The sequence below is a fragment of the Osmerus eperlanus genome, unplaced genomic scaffold (assembly GCF_963692335.1).
Source record: "Osmerus eperlanus unplaced genomic scaffold, fOsmEpe2.1 SCAFFOLD_170, whole genome shotgun sequence".
Classification (NCBI taxonomy): Eukaryota; Metazoa; Chordata; class Actinopteri; order Osmeriformes; family Osmeridae; genus Osmerus; species Osmerus eperlanus.
In genome coordinates this window covers 22,275-47,715 of record NW_026911188.1, presented here as the reverse complement: position 1 = coordinate 47,715, position 25,441 = coordinate 22,275, and the positions used below count along the sequence as shown (strand labels likewise).

The window sequence follows — 25,441 nt, the reverse complement described above, 5'->3', positions numbered from 1 at the left end:
CTCCCCTTTCTCTCTTGCAGTGTCTCCCCCCCCTTTCTCCCCCATTTTCTTTCAGAAGCCTCCTCAGTATTGAATGGACAGTTCAGTGTAATGTGTCTGTGTGTTCCTGTGCGTGTGTGTGTGTGCGCGCGCGTGTTTGTGTCTGCACTCAGCATCACTCCACCTCCCTAGGAGCTCATTCTCACTATCTGCCGAACGCTCACCTCTCCAACCCCCCTCTTACAACAGCAGCCCCACCCTCTCTCCCGCTCGCTCGCTCTTTCTCGCTCTCTTCCTCTCTCGCTCTTGGCTCTCTCTCTCTCTCTTTCGCTGTATCTTTCTCACTCTCGCTTTCTCTCCCTCTCTCTCTCTTCCTTTCTCTCTCTCTCCTCTCTCTCTGTGCTCCTAGTGTGTGAATCAGTGCATGTGCGTGCATGCGCGTGTGATGTTTGTGTGTGTGTGTGCGCACCGTAGCAGATGTGAGATGCACTCACTCGATGCTCAGTGTAGAACAGGTGCTTGGTGCAGTCAGCCAGCCAGTCATCCAGTGAACGAGCATCAGATCCAGACAGGGGCTCCACTAGCATCACTCTGACCCAGGACAGGGCTTCACACCCTGGCCCCGCGGCTCCCATCCTCCCCCCGGGAGGATCTAGCTCCAGTGGAGCCACACCAGCCAGAGAGAGAAACCCCGGATAGATGCTCTGGATGTGGGATACGCTGCTCTGAGAGGCGGCTTGCCCTGGAGGACTCAGTAGGAGATTTATCTTTGTTTGTAGGCTTTAGTCAGAAGATGTGCGGATAAAAATCTTCAGAGTGGGACTGGGTTGTACTGGCACAGCCAGGGACGAGCCACTTATCTGGGCTAGGCTTAACTGGGAGAGTCCCTCATCTTCTGGATTCCCCTGGAGAGAGAGAGAGAGTGAGCAGCAGGACTTATCTTTATCATCTCCTTCTCTCTGATCTTCCATTCTGTCCAGGGCTGCCCTTCTTTTTTCTTCTTCTCTACATCATTCTCTTCTTCTGTCTCTGTCATTCTCTTCTTCTCTGACTTTATTCTTTCTTTTCACCCCTGACTCTGTCTTTCTCTGCTCTCTGTCTCTGCGAGACATTGTTCATCTCAGCTTACCCCTAATACACTATCCATTTGATGCGTGTGTGTGTGTGTGTGTGTGTCAGGTCGGATAGTAAGATCTCACGACTGGCTCAGAGACTGAACCAGAGACCAGGAGATGCTCTGATTAAGGACTTCAGACCTCTGCTCTACCCGGGAACCGCTCGCACCTCGCAAAGCCTGGACAGGTAGGAGGACTCCCACACGCTCACACACACTCTGCTCGCCAGTCTTCAGCATGACGGTGTGGACTATTCTAACAGATCTGCTGGTGGTGTATGGAGAGATGGAGGGAACTGTTACACCGATACAAGTTCTAGTGTTGCAGATGCGGTCCATGCTGCCGTAACTCTTACTGTCACTTTCGCACTTGCAGTGGCTTCACTACCCTTGATTGATGTTTCCTCTCGGTCTCTCTGTCAGTTAATCTCCGCATCTGTTTGTATGTAATTCCATCTGTCCATTTATCTATCTGTCTGTCTATCTATCCATCTGTCTGTCTGTATCTGTAGGCGTGTCTGTCTGGATAGGAGGTCTATAGGTGTGTCTGTCTGGATAGGAGGTCTATAGGTGTGTCTGTCTGGAGAGGAGGAGGTCTGTAGGTGTGTCTGTCTAGAGAGGAGGAGGTCTGTAGGTGTGTTTGTCTGGAGAGGAGGAGGTCTGTAGGTGTGTTTGTCTGGAGAGGAGGAGGTCTGTAGGTGTGTTTGTCTGGAGAGGAGGAGGTCTGTAGGTGTGCCTGTGGATAGAAGGAGGTCTGTCTGGATAGGAGGTCTGTAGGTGTGTCTGTCTGGATAGGCGGTCTGTAGGTGTGTCTGTCTGGAGAGGAGGTCTGTAGGTGTGTCTGTCTGGAGAGGAGGTCTGTAGGTGTGTCTGTCTGGAGAGGAGGTCTGTAAGTGTGTCTGTATTAGTGTGTGTATCTAAATGAGTATCTTTCTCAGTAACTTTTCTTCTCTCACCTCTAACTCCTTTCTGTGCTCCACTGCTGCATCTGTCAGTCTGTCACTGGCATGTTCCCTACAGTCTACCTGACATGCCACCTCTCCCTCTTTTCCTCTCTCATTCTCTCCCCTCTCTTTTCCTCTCTCATTCTCTCCCCTCTATTTTCCTCTCTCATTCTCTCCCCTCTCTTTTCCTCTCTCATTCTCTCCCCTCTCTCTTCCTCTATCCTATTCCTCTCTCCTATTAATGGACAACTATTCTCCAGAGGTATTAAGACACACATGCATACAAACACACACACAAACTGCAGTGCAACTAATTATGTTTGCTTTCTTTGACGTTCCCTACTCTGCTTTTGGGAAAGTATTGCAGCACACCCCTTACCAGGCAGATATGGCAATCCATACCAAAGCCCACATAGGCCAGGATAGTGATCAATTAATCAAAAAGTGAGAAAATGCTCTCCTATTTCTTTTCACCCAGAAACCATTCAGTGCAGTCAAGTATTGTGCCTCAGAGAATCGTCCTGTGCTAGTTGGTCACTCTAGATTGCCAAAGCAATGTCTCTAGAACATACTTCCCAAAGATGACAGGCAATTCTACAGGAGAGCGCTATCCACTTAATGATCTCACTCACTCACTATCCCTGTCACTTACTTACACACACAAATACACAAACACACACACAAAAGCGCACGCACAGTACCGAGCAAGGCAGTGAAAGACGCAACGCTTTCAACAAGTAGTCAATCAGTGCTCTTGTGCGCCTAAAATGCAACTCTTTCTTCCAGCTCCTCCCATCCACTAAAGGTCCTTGACTGAAAAGTGTTAGGATTGTGGAATCACCAGCTTTTATGAGACCCTTTCATGTTTCTTCTCAGGGTTTTATCCCATGTCGATATCCAATCACATTGAGTGACAGAATACATTTGTGCATTTGTTGGGGACAGGAATTAGCGAGTTGGAGGCTAGAGGTTTTTTGTGTGTGCGTGTCTGGGGGGGGTGTTTCTAGGAAAAAGGCCGTCAACATCATAAATTCATTACACACTTGGCCGCTTGTTCCTGGAACTTAGACCCCTGGCCAATAGCATATTTTTTTTTATTCTCGATCACCTTGGTAACATACTGACAGCATTTATCATTTAAGTAAGTTCTCTCCCTCCCTGTGTCCCTCCCTCTTTCTCACCCCCCTCCCTCCCCTTCCGTTCAGGTCCCTCCCCCTCAGTATGACTCAGCAGATGCAGAGCCTGCAGTTGGCCCAAACCAGGAAGTGTCCTGGGGGTCCTGCCTCCCCCAACGCCGCCAAGCGACTCTACAGGAACCTATCAGAGAAGCTGAAGGGAAGCTCCTCCTCCTCGTTCGAGGATGCATATTTCTTTGGACGCTCAGACCGCTTTCGCAAAGCCTCAGTAAGTGTGTGTGTGTGTGTGTCACAAGGGGTCAGGTGACGAGGACTGTCTGGGACACAGCGATCGATGGAGATTGGGTTGGTGTATCTCTCTAATGCTGTTATCACTGATCTACTGCTGGTACACCCCCCTCTTAACAACACACACACACGCACACACACACACACACACACACACACACACACACACACACACACACACACACACACACACACACACACACACACACACACTAGTCTGTACTAGAATGGATAACATGGAAGGCAGTGACATTATAAAGCCCTCATTTAAATCCTTTTTTAAATAGAAATCCTAATTTAACGAACTGTGTGTGTCAACCTGTTTCCAAAATCCAGTGTTGCCCTCCCTCCCTCCCTCCCTCCCTCCACCTTTCTGTCTCACTCTGCAGTCCTGCTGATGTCCTTTCTGTTGTGGCTCATCTTTAAATGCCAACCGCTAAGCTTGTTCAGCCCCAGCATGTTCTGGGGCGCCACAAACACATTCTTTCACTCTCTTTATGACACACACAAGGCACAGACAGCTTTGGACATTTGTCACCATTGGTGTCATCGTATTAGCAGTGTACTCTAAGGTTAGCCTCTACATGCTCCAGTATTACAACTGAATTGCTTGTCTGATGTAGCCGTCAATATTTGCCTTTTCATATGCCACTTAACTGTAGTTATTTCAAACTTTAGATTTGATTTTAAAAGCACTAGTGCACAGTGCCCGTAATGCAGTCGGTGAGTAAGATCCAGTGACACACACAGATTTCTGGTATTATAGATAGATAGTGCAGTACCCCTGATGCAGCCAGTGATGACATTTTTTTTCAGTGACTTCGGTACCTACATTTCTCAGATCAGTATTTAATTTATTTTCTCAAAATTAGTTGTTCAACCACATCATGAAAATTATTTCTAATTATTTTGAACATATTGCCAATGCAGAGTTTTTGCATCAGAAAACGCATACATTTATGTAACAAAATTGCCTGACCTATAGTGAAATAAAGTATCCACTTGTATGTTGCCTTTCTGTTAATCAGCTAGCCAGCATTTCATCCATGAAAGAACCATTTGAAAGAAGCTGATTCAATGTTGTTTTTCGCTAAGTGAAATCCACAGCATTTCAACTTCACAGTGTCGCATGAGATCAGTTAATCAAGCGCTTAGTGGAGCTCAGCAAGATCGATTGTGCCAGCTCAAACATGACTGAAAGGGATCCATTGCGACACATATCGGCAAATTATTTTATTCAAACTAAGTGAACCGCGGTACGGCACGTCTTGGGGCTCTGAAACGGACACCTGCAAAACTACAACTTTTCACAGTCCCTGGTTCACCAGCTAATCGGTCCACTAAAGTCAACCTGAAATCCCAATATAAAACTTGCACAGACACACACAGATTCCTTGCATTATAGGATAGATTACTGTGATTGGCTGATGTATCTGTAATCTATGAGTTTGGCTATTATCTGGCTTCAGCCCACATCAACACCATGTAGGCTTAATCATACTGTGGCATGCAAGCCGTGGTGTGGAATGGGAGTGGTATTGATTGGACAAGCTCTGTTATTACCTGATAGGACTCTGGAGGAGTGTTTATTTGTCGAACATACAATGACAATGATGTAATACCCCTCTCTTGTACGTGTGTGTGTGGATGCATGCTTGTGTGTGTGTTTGTACACGTATGTGTGTTGATGCGTGTGTGGACGTGTGCGTGTTTCCGTATACGTGGCATGGGTGTATGCGTGTGCATGTGTGTGCATGTGTGTGTAGACTGTGCCGGGCAGTGAGTGTGTGTTTGAGGCTGTGGAGCAGCAGGATCTAGATGCAGTGCAGATCCTGCTGTACCAGTACAGCACTGAGGAGCTGGATCTGAACACGCCCAACAGCCAGGGCCTAACACCACTGGACATCGCTGTCATGACCAACAACACGCCCATCGCAAAGCTGCTGCTCAAGGCTGGAGGCAAGGAGAGTCCACACTGTGAGTACACACACACACACACAAATGTATGGTTACACACACACACAAACACACCCAGGGACAGGCTCGCAGCCAAACACAAGCACAGACATGCACACACACTGAATTGCCCTCCTCATTCAAGTTCTATATATATATGTACTCACTAGCAGTGCATACATAGAAATGTAGTGACATTGAACTGCCTCCCTTCCATACACACACTGTCTCCGTGAGAACACACTCAGTGGAGTGCATTGTGGGAGCCGGACAGGTGGGAACTACCTGGTCTGACAGCTCTGGCTCGCAAGGCCTTCAGTGTGTGTGTTTGTGTGTGTGTGTGTCTAGAGGCCTGTCTGACACAAAACACTGGTTACTTTAGACTCAGCCCCTAAAACCCCATCCCCAAACTCCTTGCCCCTCCTCCCTCCCTCCCTCCCTCCCACTACCCACCCCCCAGACCTTCCAGCCCCTCCCTCCCCATCCCAACAGAACAGCCCTAACAAGGTATGTCATTTAATGGTTTAACTTTTCCAATGATGCATGTAACGCTGGGAAATTAGAGTTAAGTGATTTATTATCCTCCAGGGCAGCTTAGAGCTCCTAAAACACTGGAGGCTTCTCTCTCTCTCCTTTCTTCACCTCGCCTCTCTCCTCTCCTTACCTCTTCTCCCTTATCCTCTCTTTTCTCCCTTCCTCTCCTTTCCTTTCCCCTCCTCTCCTTTCCTCTCCTTTTCTCTCCTCTCCTCTCCATAGCACAGTCCCCTCTTTATAAACAAACAGAATGTAAACATTGCAGTGTTTTTTCTCCAGGGGCGTTTTGCTTTATGTTGATGTCATTCCTCAAGTGCCAAGTAAATCAGTCAGGCAAGGTCCTGACAGTCTGGTTCCTACTGTAGGCTCAGGGGTGGAGGGGTAATTTACGAGCCCTCCTAGGGTCCCTGGGGTGGGGGTTGAGGGGGTATTTAGTCCCTCCCTAGCGGCCAGACAAACAATGGGAGACTGTGTGTGTTTCAGTCCCTTGGTTTAACAGACCCACGTTAATTTATAGACCCAACGATTAACTACAGTTAGCCACTGTTAACCTCCATGTCTGTCCACAGTTAACTCATGATTGTCAGTCATGATTGTTCCATTATCTATCCATCTCTCTCTCTCTCTCTCTCTCTCTCTCTCTCTCTCTCTCTCTCTCTCTCTCTCTCTCTCTCTCTCTCTCTCTCTCTCTCTCTCTCTCTCTCTCGTGCCCCATCTCCTTCTCTCCATCCCTCCCTCCCCCTGTCTCTCTCCGGGGGCTTGGTACGAGAGGTGTCTTGTGCCCTGATGTTTGTATGTGTTTTAAGTCGTCATGGTCCGTAAATACGTCTACCCCCAGAGAGATAGAACATGCAGCCATGTTGTCCTGCTCGGGTTGGGGGTTGGGCCATGGGCGACCTGGACGAACACCCTGGAGAAGCAGCGGCGGGTGACTCACTGAGCAGAGCGCCCCGCTAGGGCTAAGGCCCAAAACGCAGTCCCTGCATGGCTTCCCCTCTCTCTCTCTCTGGTCCTGCTTTCCTGTCTCTTTCTAACTGTTTCTGGAGAATTAAGTGGAAATCACAGGCATTATATATATATATATATAATACACACTGGAGACACACAAGCTGTGTCTTCTCTACTCTAAAGACACTGTGTTCTGTTGCCTATGACAACCTGTGTCCAGTGACCATGACAACCATTTAACCTGTGTTTCAAGATAATGTGCCTTTTCCGGTGTTTTCTTATGCTGTTTCCCCTGGTCAACTGTGGTGTGCCCATAATTATTGGTGGGGCTTTCTAATACTGTTATTTTTAATTTTCAAAGTGTATGGTCTCCTGTTTATCATAATGTGTTCATTTAGGAGAAGCTAATGTGTCTTGTATGATAAACCTTTCCTAATCCAATATACGTGTGTATAGTCGTGAATGAGGAGAGCCGGGAAGCCCACCTGAGCCGGCTAGTGGTGGAGGCAGAGCGGAGGGCAGGGGAGCTGGCCGCCCAGCCCCACAGAGAGGCCCTGAGCCTGGACGCCTGCAGCAAGGACAAGGCCCTGCGAGCCTGGGAGTGGAGGAGCCGGCTTTACAAGCGCATGAGGACCGGCTTCCAGCACGCGCGTCAGTACAGGGAGGGGGGGGGGGGGATCACCTGGACTGAACAGCCGTCAGGCATTCGAAACATAAAGGCTTGTTTATACACAGGGCATGCATGGCAGGTGTTTGATAAGGAAGAGAAGCCATTAGATGTCCTCACACCCACACACACTGTGTGTTAACAGTGTGTATCGTGTATGTGTGTGCACCCTTGCGTAGGTGTGCCCGAGGCTCCTTCCATGGTTCGTCTGAGCGTGACCAGCAGCTCCTCTCTGACCGTCTCCTTCCAGGAACCGCACTGCCTCAACTCCACGGTGGTCACCAAGTACAGAGGTACACACACACACATCATTTTCCATCGGGAACAGGCAGAGAGATGGCATGAGGGAAGGAGAGGGAAGGGAAAGGAAGGGGTGAGAGGAGAGGGGATTAGAGGAGGATGGAGGAGAGGGGATGAGAGGAGGATGGAGGAGAGGGGATTAGAGGAGGATGGAGGAGAAGGGATGAGAGGAGGATGGAGGAGAGGGGATGAGAGGAGGATCGAGGATGCCTAGGATGAACCTAACCTGATTTGTCTGTCTGTGTGTGTGTGTGTGTGTGTGTTGCAGTGGAGTGGAGCTGCCTGAAGGACTTCTCCTTGCTGGCTGGAGAGATGGTGGTGGACAGCCTGCAGTCACTTAGATGCGCCATCAGCAACCTCACCACGGTAACCACAGATGACTTCATCCTCTCTCTCCACCCTGCCCACAGCTCTCCCTGGGCTGCCACCATCTTAACTGTGTGTGTGTTCCAGGGGAGGCTCTACCATGTCCGCGTGTCAGCCTACAACATGAAGGGTTGGGGACCTCCTCAATGCTCCCTACCCCCCTGTGCCTCGCCCTCCAGTAAGCTCCTCTGCTCTCCTCCTCTCCTGTCCTCAGCTCTCCTTCTCTCCTTTCCTCTGAGCTCCTCTCTTCCTCTCCTCCTCCCCTCTCCTTTTCTCCTCTCCTCTGCTCTCCTCTTATTTCCTCACCTACCTCAACTTCCTCTCATCTAATCGTATTCTCCACTCAGGATCATGTTTGACTGGTTAAATTTGTTTCCTGGTGTTGATGAAATCTAGTGTGTGTGTGTGTGTGTGTGCGTGCGTGTGTAGTTGTGTCTCACCAGCGATGACTAAGACGTTTCAGCCTAGAGCTGAAACGTCAGAGGTGGTTGTTGTTGGCCCCTCATCATTCCCTCTGAATCCACAGACGAGGACCTTGAGAAGGGAACAGAGTTTTTTATCTGGCTGTCACGACTCTCTCTCTCCTGCCTTCTTTCTCTCCCCTTTTTTTCTGTTGTCATTCAGCCTTCAGAATGTTCCAGGCTAGGGTTCAAATATCTGGAAGAGGAGCTTGAGTGAGGGGGAGAACGAGAGAGAGAGAGAGAGAGAGATAATGAGAGAGAATGTTAAGGGTTAACATTCGGGGCACGACAGGAATGATTTGAACAATAGGTTCTGGATTTGAGAAGGTTGTTTATTGTATTGTGTGTGTGTGTGTGTGTGTGCGCGTGTTTAGATTGGCGGGAGAGTGACGGCCGTGAGCCCAGGAGGCGGGGCCATATTGAGACAATGGAGCGCCTGCTACAACAGGTCCGTGCCACGCACACACACTACTGCTGTGGAGGTGAGTACACACACACACCTACACACAGACACAAAGATACACACAGACGCCATCTGTCCTAGTGTGTCTCAGACACACTATCCATAATCGTCTGTCAACTTTCTCAAATGTGTTTGTTTGTGCGCCTGCCACCTGTGTGTCTGTGACTCTGCCACTCTGTGTGTGTGTGTGTGTTTTGTGTGCGTATGGTTTGCTGTGTGTGTTAGTGCAGCCTGACTAAGCCCTACTTCTTCCACTACATTGAGTATGGATTCAAGTGAAGAGACGAACCATGCTCAAAACTCCAACACACTAACCCTTACTGCTGAATGAATACCCCTTTCTCTCACACACACATTTGTTACCATGTAGCCCTCCCTCCAGACACACACACACACACACACACACACACACTCTGCTAGTACTCTCTACTCTGATAGCCTCCATGAATATAAATAAACATGGAGACATTCATTCATTCTCGTTTGACACATTCTACACCTTCATGTGTTGGAACCCTCAGCACCCTGCGCCGTTCATTATCATATTATGCCAAATAGCAGATGTAAAAAGGGGTGAAGGAAATGAAAGAGAGGGATGGAAGAAAGAGAGAGGGACCAGGGGAGGTACGATACAGAAGGGGGGGGGTAGCCAGAAGGAAGGTGGCAGGTTGAAAGAAAGGGTTAGAGGGAGGCGGAAAGGGGAGGAATGGAGGGAGGTTGGTGACAGTTACTCAGCATATCCAAAACACCAGCCCCACTGCCCCTCCTAATGTGGGGATAACCACCCACAGAGAGTGACAGGGGGTTCCCTGGCTGCAAAGTAGACACACACACACACACACACTCTCCCTGGAAGAGGCAGGAGAGTGTGTGATGAAAAGCTGCTTGTTGCGTAGACGTCTGGAAACACAGGATGTATAGTGGGAGGTTAATGTTGATTTGTAATGTGTGGAGCCTGTGCGTGTGTGGAGCCCTGTGGGGGTGTATTTACAGAGTTTATTTAGGGAGTGTCAGTGATCAAAAATAAATGTGTGAAATTAATCAGCAGAGCTACAATGAGAGCAGTATTGAGGCATAGAGTCTCTCTCTTACAGCACCCAGCCTAGTCAGAACACACACACACAATCACACACACACACACACACACAATCTCTCGCATACAGGCGTGCACACGCACAAACATGCATACATTGACAGCTTGAGTTAGAGAGGCCAACAGAGAGACATAAAGAGAGAGAAAGAGGGAGGGAGGGAGAGAGAGAGAGAGAGAGAGACGAGAGAGAGGAGAGAGAGAGAGAGAGAGAGAGAGAGAGAGAGAGAGAGAGACGAGAGAGAGAGAGAGAGAGAGAGAGAGAGAGAGAGAGAGAGAGAGAGAAGAGAGAGAGAGAGATGAGAGGAGAGAGAGAGAGAGAGAGAGAGAGCGAGGGGGGGGGGAAAGAGTTTAGCTTAAGTGATGAGGAATCAATCTTGTCATGGTCAGGGGGGGCTTGGTCCTCTGCTGATGCGGGCAGACAGGCGGGCAGCTTCCAGGGCCACGGCGCTTCCTGTCATCAATACCTGTCTGTCACGGCCAGTTAGAGCAGGAGCAGCTCTCCGCACGCAGACAGACAGGGGGGTCGAGACACGAGGGAAGGAGGCGGAGAGGGAGGGTGGGGGGGGGGGGGGGGAGCACATCACGCAGGAGCTGGGGTGGAGGGGGCTATCCAGATATATCAATATAAACAGGATTTAACCAAGTAACTGCCAGACATACAGGCACAGTATTGCTTAATGGTCTATCTCTCTCTCTCGTAGTCTTTGTGTGTATGTCACGCTCTCATTCTTTCTCTCTTTTCGGACATTGTTCTGTTCTGTCTGGATTAGTTCCATGGGCTGTGATCTCAGTATGTCCTTGTGTACGGTGTGGTTCAGATTCTCCCAGGCTAGGGAAATGTGCTACATGAAGCACTATTGGGAGCTCTGTTTATGGCGCACGAAAATGAGAGAAAGAGTAGGAGAGACCAGGAAAAAGAAGGGAAACATCGAGCCCAAGAAAACCCACCAGATGTCTGACACCCCACTTCTGGCTCCCAGCCGCTCGCCCAACATCCCTCGTCCCCCCCCTCCGTCCGCTCTCTCCATCCCTCCATCCGCACGTCCGGGGGGGGGAGGGGCTGTCGGCCGGGGGCGGGGAATGGAAGTGGAGCGTGGCGAGGGGCCACATTCAGCCGCTCGCCAGCGTGGCGGCTGGCTGCTGGCTCACGGCGTTGGCATGTCTGTTGCCGGTTCTCTCGGTGCCCTGTCTGCCTCCGCTGTTTACACGCCAGCAATTACAGGACGCTTAATTAGCTGAGAAAAGACCTGAGGGCGGGAGATTGGCACTCGCTGAGGGGGTCAGGGGGATCGGCTGGCGGGGTACAGAGCTGGAAGAGGCCGAGATAAGATACGGGTGATCCCGCTCTTCAACCACACACACGCAGAGCGGCATGGAGGTCTCACTCAGCCCTGCTACAGACCCGCCCCCACAAGTCACACACACACACACACACACACACACACACACACACACACACACTGGATTGCCTGCATCATTGTGTTTATTAGCTTTATTCTCTGCCAGTATCCTTGTCCTTTTGTTTTCCTTGTCCCTAGGAAAGCCAAGCTGATCATTGTCTTTCTCTCTTCTCTTTCTACGATACCTTTCTCCCCTCTATCCCTTCACCCGTCTTGCTATATTCCTCCACCTTCCTCCTTTCTCCCCTCCTCTCTCCCTATCCCAGACCCCTCTAAGCTTCAGAACCCTAGTCGTAAGCAGTCTGTCTCCAGGAGTCTCAAGCACCTGTTTTATTCCTCAAACAAGTTTGTCAAGACCCTGAAAAGGTACATATCACCTCTATATAATCTCTAGTATCTGTCTCCCTCTCCTCTTTTCCTTCTCTCCTCATCCAAACCCCTTTTTCCAGACCCTAAATAGATGCTCCCACAGTGTCTATCCTATAATACATGAGATGGACTGTACCATTGTGCTGTTTCAGGGGGGGTGTACCTTGCGGCAGTGTTCTATCACAAGGACAGTCTTCTGGTGACATCAGAAGACCAGCTACCAATTGTGGAGGTGGACGACTCCTACAGCTCTTCTCTCATGCAGGACTTCATGTGGTTTACGAAGGTATGCTGGGTGTTTATGCTCTGCAAATGGTTATGTCAACTTAAATATACAGAATGATTTCCTCTCTCTCCCTCTCTCTCTTCCCCCCTCTCTCGCTCGCTCTCTCGCTATCTCTCTCTCTCTCTCTCTCTCTCTCGCTCTCTCGCTCTCTCTCTCTCTCTCTCTCTCTCTCTCTCTCTCTCTCTCTCTCTCTCTCTCTCTCTCTCTCTATGTCTCTCTCCCTCTCTCTAGTTGTCATGTATGTGGGAGGATGTGCGCTGGCTCAGACAGAGCATGTCTGTCTCCATGTCCTCCTCTTCAACCCTGCAGGCCAGACACAAAATACTAACTGCTGCTGGACAGCTGCAGGTAGGACAACACCAGCAAAACTACCAACATGGTGGACTATGAACCATTACAAGATGGTGCACAGTTAAATGTCATGGATAACTGTAAAGTGTGTGTGAGACTGAGAGATTGGTACTTTGTGAACCAGGAATGATGAACAAAGCTTTACTCCTCAGAAAATAAGGCTTTCTTGTCAGTCAATAAGTCAGGTTTAAAAGCTTCCATTACCTTGGCATTTCCATTAAAGACCCTTTCACAACATGAAGTCATTTCAGTTTAAAAAATAAAATTTCTCCTGGAGAAACCTGAATAGTTGATAGAAATATCAAGTTTTAAAGTGCTAAAGAATATCTCTTTGATCTTCAAGAATGCTTTTAATGCATGTGTGAGGTGCTCTCCTCCTCCTTCCCTCTCTTCTCTTCTCTTCTGCCCTCATCTGATGTTTACTTTATCATCTCTCCTCTCTCCTTTACTATCAGAACCTGCTGGGGACTCACAACCTGGGCCGGGCCCACTACGAACCCATCAAGGATCGTCATGGTAACGTGCTGCTCGTGACGATCCGCGAGGTGGAGAGCCAGTTCTCGTTTTACAGCGGGAAGTGGATGCAGGTGACCAAGCTGCAGAGCCAGAGGAAGTCCCTGTCAACGCCCGAGGAGCCCTACGCCCTAGACATACTGCTCATCACCATACAGGTACACACACGTCCCTTTCTCACGCACACACATCCACTTTCACACACACACACGTCCACTCTCACGCACACATATACACACATGTTCTCTTTCACACACACACTCACACACACTCGTCCACTCTCACGCACACATATACACACATGTTCTCTTTCACACACACACACACACACACACACACACACACACACACACACACGCACACGCACACGCACACACACACACACACCAAAAGACACATCCATACTGAGCGTCCGTCTGTGTCTAGGACATCCTGTCCTACCAGAAGCGTAGCCAGCACAGACTGGCTCCCGGCCTGTACGTGGGCTACTTGAAGCTGAGCAGCTCCGTGGACCAGATCCGGGTGCTGGTGCCCCAGAAGATGCCCTCCATGCTGTGCCACGCCCGCGTCAGGGACAACGCCAACGTGTCCAGGTACCCAGCATGCCCCTCACATGTTTCATTTAGTCATTTAGCAGACGCTCTTATACAGAGCGACTTACAGTAAGTACAGGGACAGGGGGGACATTCCCCCAAGGCAAGTAGGGTGAAGTGCCTTGCAGAAGGACACAACGTCAGTTGGCACGGCCAGGAATCGAACCTTCAGATTACTAGCCCGATTCCCTAACCGCTCAGCCACCTGACATTGTGTGTTTCATTGTGTGTTTCACACGCAATGTTTACACAGCTTGGATGACCTTCTTTGATGTAACACATGGAGCACATATGGTTCTGGACAACCCACAGGCAGTACAAGATGTATGTATGTCAGTCCTTGTAGTGCAGTATAGGACTGGACTCAGAACTCTCAAACTTCATTTTTAACCACACATTGAATCCCAACTTTCATCTACAGTTTGTCAAACTTTTAGTCGGTAGTGCATCTCGATATTAAATGTTATTTTCAGCCTCCAGTCGTTCTGGTAGTAGGATCATGGAGAGTGGGACCAAAGGAGGTTATCTTCCTGCCTACCTGTGTGTGGGTGTTGTGTGCAGGTGCAATAATGATGTGGAGTTGATGCTGGTGGAGGGGGTCGACTCACACCTCCTCTGTTCTGAGAGAAAACTGTGCATTGTTACTCTGTAGCCTAGCGTGCGTGTGTGAAATTAGCTGGGTTTGTGGGTGCCTGTGTGTGCGTGTTTGTGTTTATGTGTGTGTGTGTGTGTTAACAGATGGGGTCTGCAGGTAGACAGTGTGTGATGCTGCTTGGCGTCCCATGCAGGAATGTCTTGGCAGACAGGCAGACAGACAGACAGACATGCCACAGAGCAGGGGACAGATTGCAGAGTGTGAAGTGAGAGACAAAGAAAACACTCAACTGTTTTTCCCCTTCATCTCTTCACTCTGAACACAGGCAGACAGACAGGCAGGAATACACACAAAAAGACTGACAAGCAGACTGGCAGGCAGGCAGGCAGGCAGGCAGGCAGGCAGACAGGCAGGCTAGCAGACCGTGTGTTAGGATCTGAAGGCTTATGACTGGACTGCGGGCGCCGGTGCCAAAGCCTCATGTATTCTCATGCAGATATAGCGAAAGTATGTCTGAACTTTGGCTGCTGAGAGACGCAGAGAAACACGAGAACGTAGTGAAACATGGCGAGGAGCAGGAGAGGAGAGATGGAAGGATGAGAAGAGGATAAAGAAGGAAGGACTGAGGAAGACGGAAATGGGGAGATGATGGTCGCAAATAGGTTGTCAGGCAAAGAGAGAGAAGCAGCAGAGAGCAATAGAGAAAGAGGCAGACAAGCGGTGAGGGCTAGGCGGGTGTTGTTGCCGATATGTAAATGAGTTGTGTTTATGTTGGTGTGAAGTGGCAGTCGTGTGGAGGAAACAAGGAGACCATTTAACACCCACACGCACACACACACCCACACGCACACACATACGATGAACTCCCACTCACAGTCATTAATAATTGCAGTGGCAGCCCATAAATACAACGGAGACACACATACAGTACTTACATAGCCACACATAAATACACACTTTAAGGGGCAGTTACAGGTGATCTATTGAGGTTTGTCACTAATCCAACCACAGGAGAAACCGACAGAACACACACACGCACACAACTAAACGACCAACACACACAGTTTGAGTAAAATTCTCACTGCTGAACATAGATAAACACACACACGCACACAGTCGCACACACACGCACAGACCTAGAGGACAAACTGCCGGTTTGCCTGAACCACACATCATCTCTCTCTTTTTCTCTTCTCTCATTCCTCTGCTCTGTCCTTTCTCAGAGAAGAATGGGACTGGCTCCAGGGCCTGTGTGTCCCCGAGGAGGGCGAGAGGGAGGGGACGGAGGGAGAGAAGGAAGGGACGGAGGGAGAGAGGGAGGGACTGGAGAACATGCCAGAGAACCCCAGTCCTCTGCTCTACTACGAGCTCCAGACTGCCCTGAAGACCCTGCTCAAACACATCAACCTGCCTCTGGCCCAGGTACACTCACACACTCACACACTCACACACTCACACACACAAACACACGCAAACGTGCAAACACAAACATACACACACACACACGTATTATATATCTGTGTCTGAACTGTAGTGTGTGTGTTTGTGTGTGTGAGCAGGCCAGGCCGTTCCGTGTGTACAGCCAGGAGGTGCTGGAGCTGGGACATGGTGTGTCCTTCCTCCTGCTGCTTCCTGGGGCCGACGCCGTGTGCACGGCCCCTGGGCAGAGCAACCCCTACACTCCCCTCTCTGGATTCCTGCACCTGCCCCTACAGATGTTTGAGCTGGGTACGAACCAATACATACAGGAGATACATGAACTACACCAGGCATTATTCTGCCTCGTAATACAATATAAAGAAACAACACCATAATCCAGTAGTAGGTCTACCACGCCAGGGTACTCTCATTCTCACTCCGGCCCTGCATGTGTATTTCTTTATTGTTTTAAAATCCTGCTCTGTCTAGCCCTCCTCCTTCCGTCTCTCCCCTGTTCCCCTGAGAATGTAGAGAATGATCTTGGTACACAATAATCTGTTTGTCTTTGAGAGAGAATCCTTGGATTCCTTTCTCTCCCTCTCTCTCTCTCTCTCTCTCTCTCTCTCTCTCTCTCTCTCTCTCTCTCTTTCTCTCTATCTCTGTGTCTTTCTCTCTATCTCTGTGTCTTTCTCTCTTTCCCTACCTCCCTCCCCCTGTCTCTCACTTTATTTATTTCCCCCTCCTCTCCACCCCTCCCATACTCTCTTCTCCTTTACACTGTAGGACGTATTGAGGTGACGTGCTGAATCAGTCTGGATTCCAGTGTCTCTTACCTATTTCTACTGACCCCCCCCCCCCAACACACACACAAACATGCAGACACTAGTCTCCTTTTACTACAACTTCACTTGTTACCTAATACATTTGCTTTACTGTACTGACCTTTGTGCGTGTTTGCGTGTGTGTGTGTGTAGTCCATTTCTGTGCATACCAGGAGAAGGCTGTAAGTCTGTACTGCCGTCTGTCGTCTGTCCTGGAGCTGGATGCTCTTATTACCCAGCAGGCTTTGCGGGAGGCCATTACAGACCCGGAAGTTGCCACCGCCAAGCAGAGACACCAGCATATCCTTGACTACATACAGGTAACACACACACATCACACACTCACACACACATAGGGACATACAAGTTATGTAATTCTGCTATTGTGTTACATTGAAAATAAGTGAATCACATTTCCACTTCGCATTTCATCAAGCATTCTTCAATAAAACATAAACTCCTTACCTCGGTTAAAGAGGGGCTACCTTTGAAAGAGGTATTTCTATTGAATCACACTGAATGACTCATACTGGTGTTTCTATTGAATCACACTGAATGACTCATACTCGTGTTTCTATTGAATCACACTGAATGACTCATACTGGTGTTTCTATTGAATCACACTTATGACTCATACTGGTGTTTCTATTGAATCACACTGAATGACTCATACTGGTGTTTCTATTGAATCACACTGAATGACTCATACTGGTGTTTCTATTGAATCACACTGAATGACTCATACTGGTGTTTCTATTGAATCACACTGAATGACTCATACTGGTGTTTCTATTGAATCACACTGAATGACTCATACTGGTGTTTCTTCACACAGTAGATATTTATAAAACTCATTAAGGGCTTTTAGTTTGCAGTAAAATATAAATTTCTCAAACACCAAAATGAGACAACATAAACAACAGTTAGTAATCTAATTAAAGATGTTTATTGAACTAATAAAGTGTAAGTACTGCTGTTCTAGTTGTTAAACAACTTGTTATTTTAGTATTAGAGGACATAGTGTGTGTGTGTGTGCACGTGCCAGAAAGTTCTCTAATGTCAGGATGGTGTTTTCACTGTGAAGAGCTAGTCCACCACAGTTAGTTAACATTGACCACAAACCACCAAGTGTGTTCCTCTGATCTGAGCTTGAGTGAGGTGTGTGTGCATTTGTGTGCGTGTGTGTGTGAGTGTGTGTGTCTCCATCTGTCTATGTCTGGAAAAAAACCACAAATTGCTCAGTGCTGTGAGAGCGACAGGGGAAAAAATAATACCAATCATGAGAGCTGGTGTGTGTGTGTTTGTATATGTGTGTGTGTATGTGTGTGTGTGTGTGGTGAACTGCAATGTGTGCTTCATTAGCCGGAGTGAAATGGTAATATGAGGGGCAGATTGTTTGAAAGGGGGCCATGTCTGTCAAAAAGCTCACAAAAAGTCACACACCCACACCCACACACACCCATAAGCCGGTCGAGTCTGGGAGGTCTTGTCGTCAGTTGCGTGTGTGTGTCTGTGTGTGCTTGTGTGTGTGGCTGGGCATCTGTGGTCTGGCGCTAGAATGACGCGAGGTCTGCTAATTGTACAGTTTGTTTAGACGTCCGGGCGTGGATGGAGCACCATACCAGAGACCCTGGCACAGTGTCAGGGCCTGACACACACCAAACAGCACCATACCAGAGACCCTGGCACAGTGTCAGGGCCTGACACACACCAAACAGCACCATACCAGAGACCCTGGCACAGTGTCAGGGCCTGACACACACCAAACAGCACCATACCAGAGACCCTGGCACAGTGTCAGGGCCTGACACACACCAAACAGCACCATACCAGAGACCCTGGCACAGTGTCAGGGCCTGACACACACCAAACAGCACCATACCAGAGACCCTGGCACAGTGTCAGGGCCTGACACACACCAAACAGCACCATACCAGAGACCCTGGCACAGTGTCAGGGCCTGACACACACCAAACAGCACCATACCAGAGACCCTGGCACAGTGTCAGGGCCTGACACACACCAAACAGCACCATACCAGAGACCCTGGCACAGTGTCAGGGCCTGACACACACCAAACAGCACCAGTAGATGATTTATTTCATCTTCATTTAAACACATTAGTCTCATCGACTAAGTCCAAGTCCAAATCCGTTTTTTTGCTGAAGAGCGGTCCAAGATGGCTGCCAAGAACGATGACGAGGATGTGGAAGTCCCAGGGTTAGTCCCTAGGTCACTTCTCCTAGCTCCTGGCTCTCATGGATGTGTCATGGTTAATACCGTCCCGCACTTGGCTCTCAGCTGGGGGACACGTTTAATACTGTCCCCATCTTAACTCTCATTTTGGGGGGTCAGGTTTAATATCGTCTCCCGCTGGACTCTCATCTGAGTGTCACATTTAATACCATCCCTCTCTGCCTTCAGTCCCCAGCTTAATGGAATCTAAAGCTGTCCCTCATGAATGGTCTGCTTCCTGTATCAGCGAGGCAGGAAGTCATTTTGTCTGGCCTTTATTAAAGCCCCCGTCTCCGGAGTCTCCTTGCCTGTCACTTTCACTTACTCTCTGTGTGTGTGTGTTTCTGCGTGTGTGCATTTACGAGTGCGTGTGTGAGTCACGTGCGTGTGTCATCTTCAGTCAGGTTCCCATCATTGAGACGTCTTTAGCTCACACACACACACACACACAAATGGATAATGATGATAGTTCTCCACTTGCTCTTCTAACTCTGCATCATGAATGTGATGACCCAGTCCCCCAGGAGAGCTCCAGTTGTACCTCTTTCTGGGATTCTGGGACTCTAGGGGCTCTGGGGGCTCTGGGGGTCCTGGGGCTCTGGGGCTCTGGGGGTCCTGGGGCTCTGGGGCTCTGGGGGTTCTGGGGCTCTGGGGGTCCTGGGGCTCTGGGGGTCCTGGGGCTCTGGGGGTCCTGGGGCTCTGGGGGGTCCTGGGGCTCTGGGGTCCTGGAGCTCTGGGGCTCTGGGGGTCCTGGGGCTCTGGGGGTCCTGGGGCTCTGGGGTCCTGGAGCTCTGGGGCTCTGGGGGTCCTGGGGCTCTGGGGGTCCTGGGGATCTGGGGCTCTGGGGGTCCTGGGGCTCTGGGGTCCTGGGGCTCTGGGGGGTCCTGGGGCTCTGGGGTCCTGGGGCTCTGGGGCTCTGGGGGTCCTGGGGCTCTGGGGGTCCTGGGGCTCTGGGGTCCTGGGGCTCTGGGGCTCTGGGGGTCCTGGGGCTCTGGGGGGTCCTGGGGCTCTGGGGTCCTGGGGCTCTGGGGTCCTGGGGCTCTGGGTTACTGGGGCTCTGGGGGTCCTGGGGCTCTGGGGTCCTGGGGCTCTGGGGGGTCCTGGGGTCCTGGGGTCCTGGGGCTCTGGGGTCCTGGGGCTCTGGGGTCCTGGGGCTCTGGGGCTCTGGGGGTCCTGGGGGTCCTGGGGGTCCTGGGGCTCTGGGGTCCTGGGGCTCTGGGGGGTCCTGGGGCTCTGGGGTCCTGGGGCTCTGGGGGGTCCTGGGGCTCTGGGGCTCTGGGGGTCCTGGGGCTCTGGGGGTCCTGGGGCTCTGGGGTCCTGGGGCTCTGGGGGTCCTGGGGCTCTGGGGGTCCTGGGGCTCTGGGGTCCTGGGGCTCTGGGGGGTCCTGGGGCTCTGGGGTCCTGGGGCTCTGGGGGGTCCTGGGGCTCTGGGGCTCTGGGGGTCCTGGGGCTCTGGGGGTCCTGGGGCTCTGGGGTCCTGGGGCTCTGGGGCTCTGGGGCCTCTGGGACTCTGGGGTCCATTCTGGAAACTGAGAGGTTCTTCGTTTATTCCCTCTCTCCTCCTGTTATTCTCTCTCTTTCACTCTCTGCCACCGAAGCGCGGGCATTCTTTCCAACCGAGTCATCCACCCGGTGTCAGTCTTGTCCTTGTGTGTGTGTGTGTGTGTGTGTGTGTGGTGTCAGTCTCTTTGGCACTAAGTGCTCTCATACGGAATGCCAGACAGTCACCTAATTGCTGCCTAATTGCTGCTTAACGTCTGTCATGCTTCGTTTTTCTCATACACACACACATTCACACATGCTCTCTTTGTCACACACGCACGGCAAATACACACCCTGAAACCTTGCATACACTTGCACACACACACACACACACAGGCACGCATACACCCACATATGACAATACATTCTATGCTTGCATACACACAATATGACAGACCAGGCAGTAAGTGGTGTGTTAACCTAACCTCAGTACTGCTGTGGAAAATGTGAAAGAAAGGGCCAGACAAGTGACACCATGAAGAGTTATGGAGTGTGTGTGTGTGTGTGTCTGTGTGTGTCTGTGTGTGTCTGTGTGTGTCTGTGTGTGTGTGTGTGTCTGTGTGTATCTGTGTGTGTCTGTGTGTGTCTGTGTGTGTGTGTGTGTTTGTCTGTGTGTGTGTGTGTGCGTGTGTCTGTGTGTGTGTGTGTGTCTGAGGTTAGACATGTCTTTAAGGTCTTTAATAATATTGAAACCACATGAGCCCTGCAAGCATATACTGTATCTGTGTGTGTGTGTGTGTGTGTGCATCTGTGTGTGTATCTGTGTGTGTGTGTGTGTGTGTATCTCTGCGTGTGTGTGTGTGAGCAGCAGATGGATGAGATGTGGCGAGAGCTGCGCTGGATCACTGACGCCCTGCAGTGCGCCCGCGACCGCCAGCCCCGAGGCGGGGTGCCCCTTTCCTGCCTGCTGGACCCCAACTCCCAGGACCCGGACGCCAACGCCAAGACAGACTCCACCTCGTCCACCATGGACTACCTGCCCACGCCCTCGCCCTCCCCAGAGCTCCGCAGATGCAAGGCTGTCAGCGGTGAGACCCCGCCACGCGCGAGACCCCGCCATGCGTGTCCATGCACGCAATGCACGCTCACACAGCTTTACCCAGTCCACACACACTCACTATTCACACACACACACACTGTTCTTGTTAAAAGTATTAACAGTCATTAATCAGTATTGCCCTGTCTGATGCTGTCCTGTCTACTGTAGACTCCCAGCTGGGCTCAGATGAAGACGCCTTCTCGGAAGTCTTCCTGCCCACGGACAGTGACTACGACTCCAGCGAGGCCTTGAGCCCTCGTGACCCCCCCGACCTCTACTCCCCCCCCCAGGGCCTGTCTCAGCAGGCCATGTACGCCCTGGGGGGAAGCGCCCCTGACGTGCTCCAGATCCACGAACTCAGGTAGGGGACCACCTGCTGCCTGGCCTCCTTCCTCGCCTCCATCTTTGGCTTCCAGCTCTCTTCTGTTCCCTCTCTTGTCTTTTCCCCTGAATTCATGTTCTCATGGCAGTTTGGAAGTGACGTCTTTCTCTTTTTCCATCTCCAGGTACAGTGTGTGCTCGCCCGCTGACCTCCCCCTCTCCCCCTCCCTCTCCAAAGACCTTCCAATCTCCCCGTCCCTCTCCAGAGACTACCCGCTCTCCCCCCTCCTCCCCCTCTCCCCGGGCCTCAGCGACACCACCAGGACCCTGGAGGGTCTCTCGCTGTCCAGGGACAAGCCAGCCCCCAGCACCCCCCTCCGGGCCCTGGCCAACCCCCCCTCTAAGAGGAAGCTGCTGTCCCGGGGCCACGGGGCTGGGGGCCAGGGGGGATACTTCTTCAGTGGGCCCCAGCGCTGGCTCAGGGGCCACAGTGACAGCCTGGGGGGTCCCCTGTCTGAGGGGGTATACACCCGGCAGAGGGACCAGGACCTGCCCTTCACGCTGGCCCAGCCTGGAGACCTCCCCTCCCCCCAGCCCCTGTCTCCCCTGCCCTCCCCCCAGCTGTCCCTGTCCAGCCAGGCCAGCAGCGTGCTGGAGAGCCGGCGGGGCAGGCAGAGGGAGGCGCGGCCGCATGTACGCAGGATCTTTGTGGAGCCCTGCAAGGAGGCGTCCCCGCCCGGCACGGAGGGCTGGCGTTGGGCGGAGGAGGAGCTGGAGGGAGGAGAAGGAGTCGGGGTGTCGGTGGTGGTGGTGGCTGAGCCAGGGCAGGGCCAGGACGGAGGCTCTGCCCAGGATGTGGACTCAGATGACCAATCAGACGCCCAGGTGTCCGAGATCCTCAGTAGCACGCTCTAGGATTGGGCAGTGACTTTGTATCGGGCTCTTTGATTGGACAGTGTTTAAGGATGGAAGCCCAGGGTTAGATTGTGTTGAGTGTCCGGCTCTAGGTTTGAGACCATTTTCTCGATAACATTCTAGGATTGGGCGAAAATGGGCCTTCAGATTGGACATTGGGATAGCATGGTTCCACTGAGCCCTATTGTTGTATTTGAACTGCAGCCTTGAACTGCAATGTATTTTTGTGTGCGCTTGTCTCTCTATCTCTGTCCCTCTTTCTCTCTCTCCCCCTCCCTTTTCCTACCTCTCTTTGTCCACTTCTCAGTAGCCATGCTGACCAGACAAGCCAGACTGAGATCAGCAGAACGAGAGTTGCAGGTCAACTCAGACCCATGGCAACGACTGTTAAAACTAAGCGACTCAAACCATGCAATGACAAGCCAAACGCTTCACAGCACCTCTGTACTTGAATCCGTGTTCAACACAGCATGTCCGTCCACAGCAGCACAGCTTAGTTCCACTCAGAGGGGCTTAATGTCCATTCACGGAGAGAGTCATCCACAAAGCAATCATCAAAAACACGGCTGGAGCATGGAGTTCCCCAGCTGAAGCTTTAGGAGAGCCATTCTCTTTTTCCTTTCTCACTTCTCCCGTGGCGTGACCTTGTAGGTGTGGTGTTCACGGCGGTGCCACCCTTAGATGTTGTCGAGCTAAAAAGTTACAGTGTCTTTAGAAACATTCCCAGGGCTGGTGGGACGGGCATGGTTAGGGTTAAAGGCATGGTTAGGGTTAAAGGCATGGTTAGGGTTAAAGGCATGGTTTGGGTTAAAGGCATGGTTTGGGTTAAAGGCATGGTTTGGGTTAAAGGCCCTCTCGGCTCTCATGGTGAATGTAATGTTTCCACTTCTGTCTCTGTCGCAGTGCTCCCAGGTTTCACACACAGCAACGTTTCTCAAAGCTGCTGATGTTCTCCTCAAACAACGTTTCTTGAATGTTTTTTGTGTGAGATGATACAACCTCCTGCCCCTCACAGCCTCCACCATGAGAGGCTTATACCTCCCTCCTTGTGTTCCTGCATACAGTATTTTTATACTCTGTGTTTTAAAAATGACTTGCTATTTCACATTGAATGTCCACCGTAAGTCCTGTAAGGAGTCAAATGAAAGTGTTATTTTTGTGTTTTCTTTTGTCTGCATGATCTTGTTGTGTACCAGTGTGGACTAACGCTGTGTCCACTTTGTGCCTAACCGTGTCTCGCATGACAAGGTCAAAGATTGGGGTCAGGGGTCGGCTTGGAAGGGCATGATGACCGTGCAGCATGAGTCTTTCTCGACAGTGGGTTTTGGTGTGTCGTTAATACTGCAGTATCAAACATCAGACGTCTTCTATCGTCAGGAACATTCAGCTCTTATCAGTCACAGTCAGACTGTACCCAGGAACAGTATTAGCTGGAGGTCTGAGAGGTCAGCTAATGATGGTGCTCATATTTGAGCCACACAGACCACAGATTGCACTTTGAACCTGTTAGTATTTTTTTATTTAGAACATAATGTCTTTCATATGCTACAACTGAAAAAGAAATAAATGTAACTAAGCCAATAGCGTGATGGTGAATGAATTGGTCTTTTAGATGAATTGTTTAACTTGAACTTGGAGCTAAATTTTGCTGCAAACTGGCACATATCTCACGGCAGTACAACAGTACAGGCTTCAAAGGGTGGTAGGATTTGAACAGATTGCTTGTTTGCACTTAATTTAGGAATGAAAGCTGACTTGAAATTCAATGCACCGATAAATGGCAGCTTTCCATTGATATTGATTGTACAAGGACTCCAAGTTGGTTACTATAATCGTAAAGTTTTGGCGTTATATATATTTTTTATACAGGATGGTGTATTTGTATTGAAAGGTCAAAGGTCAATCCACTTGCCTCAATTTGTGAATCCTGTCTTAGTTTAGTTCATTAAAAGTGATGTAGGCGTCAACCACTCCATCAAATACCAAATGCACTAATGTTGTCTTAAATGTCGAGGTCCATCAATCTCGAGCACAGCTGCCTGCACCTCTTGATATAGAAACTTTATGTTTTCATGTATTTATTTGGTTATCTGTTTAGAACCGCTGTTTCAGAACCATGGTTCAGTCTGAACCACAACATTGTAGCTACTGTAGCTGTGTTAAGGAATACAGAAACATGAGTACCATCAGACAATCTGTATATATTTTAATTACTTTGTCAATAATATAAACAAACTTACAAAGCATCGAATAGATACTTTCTTGAATGAAAATTACAACTTGTGTTTGTGTGTGTGTGGGGGGGGTGGGGGACACAATTTGTGATGATGCAAGCTCTGAGGTCACATGGCCAGGTGTGCTCTACCGTTTAAAATAAACCTGCTCCTATATGGATGTTGTGTACCAAACTGTCTCGGTCTCCCTCTTTCTCTTTCTGTTTTTCACGAGTTTCTACACACTTGATTGATTGTCAGTTTTGGGGTTTGTGAGTCAATGAGTTTTGAACTGTTTTGTAAATGGTAGTATTTAACCTGGTATTTGACCTCTCCTCTGTGTCCACTGGATCACATCTAAATCACTTTACATTACATTTACATTTAGTCATTTAGCAGACGCTCCCTCCAGCCTCTCTCAGTCTCCCACATCTCCCTCTCCTTGAGGCGGAAATATTCTTAAACCAGTGTTGGTGTATACGACCAGTGTGCGGATTACGGGGGGATTTGGGGGGGTTTGACCCCCCTAATTAAGATTTGGACCCCCCAAAAGAGGTAAAAACAACAGGTCGGATGGTCG

General features: G+C 50.2%; 1 protein-coding gene across 1 annotated transcript; it reads left to right on the top strand.

Annotated features, from left to right (window-relative positions):
* The first annotated feature begins 412 nt into the window (after positions 1-412).
* LOC134015745 (ankyrin repeat and fibronectin type-III domain-containing protein 1-like) lies at positions 413-25,056 on the top strand. Its single transcript, XM_062455289.1, has 19 exons — positions 413-1,281; positions 3,243-3,441; positions 5,228-5,438; positions 7,356-7,550; positions 7,746-7,859; positions 8,135-8,232; positions 8,320-8,410; positions 9,068-9,175; positions 11,916-12,016; positions 12,173-12,304; positions 12,536-12,652; positions 13,111-13,326; positions 13,595-13,761; positions 15,580-15,778; positions 15,916-16,084; positions 16,750-16,916; positions 21,182-21,401; positions 21,581-21,773; positions 21,919-25,056. Exons 1-19 carry the CDS (start codon positions 1,130-1,132, stop codon positions 22,646-22,648), a joined length of 3,579 nt encoding a protein of 1,192 aa, XP_062311273.1. The 5' UTR covers positions 413-1,129; the 3' UTR covers positions 22,649-25,056.
* Positions 25,057-25,441: the final 385 nt, after the last annotated feature.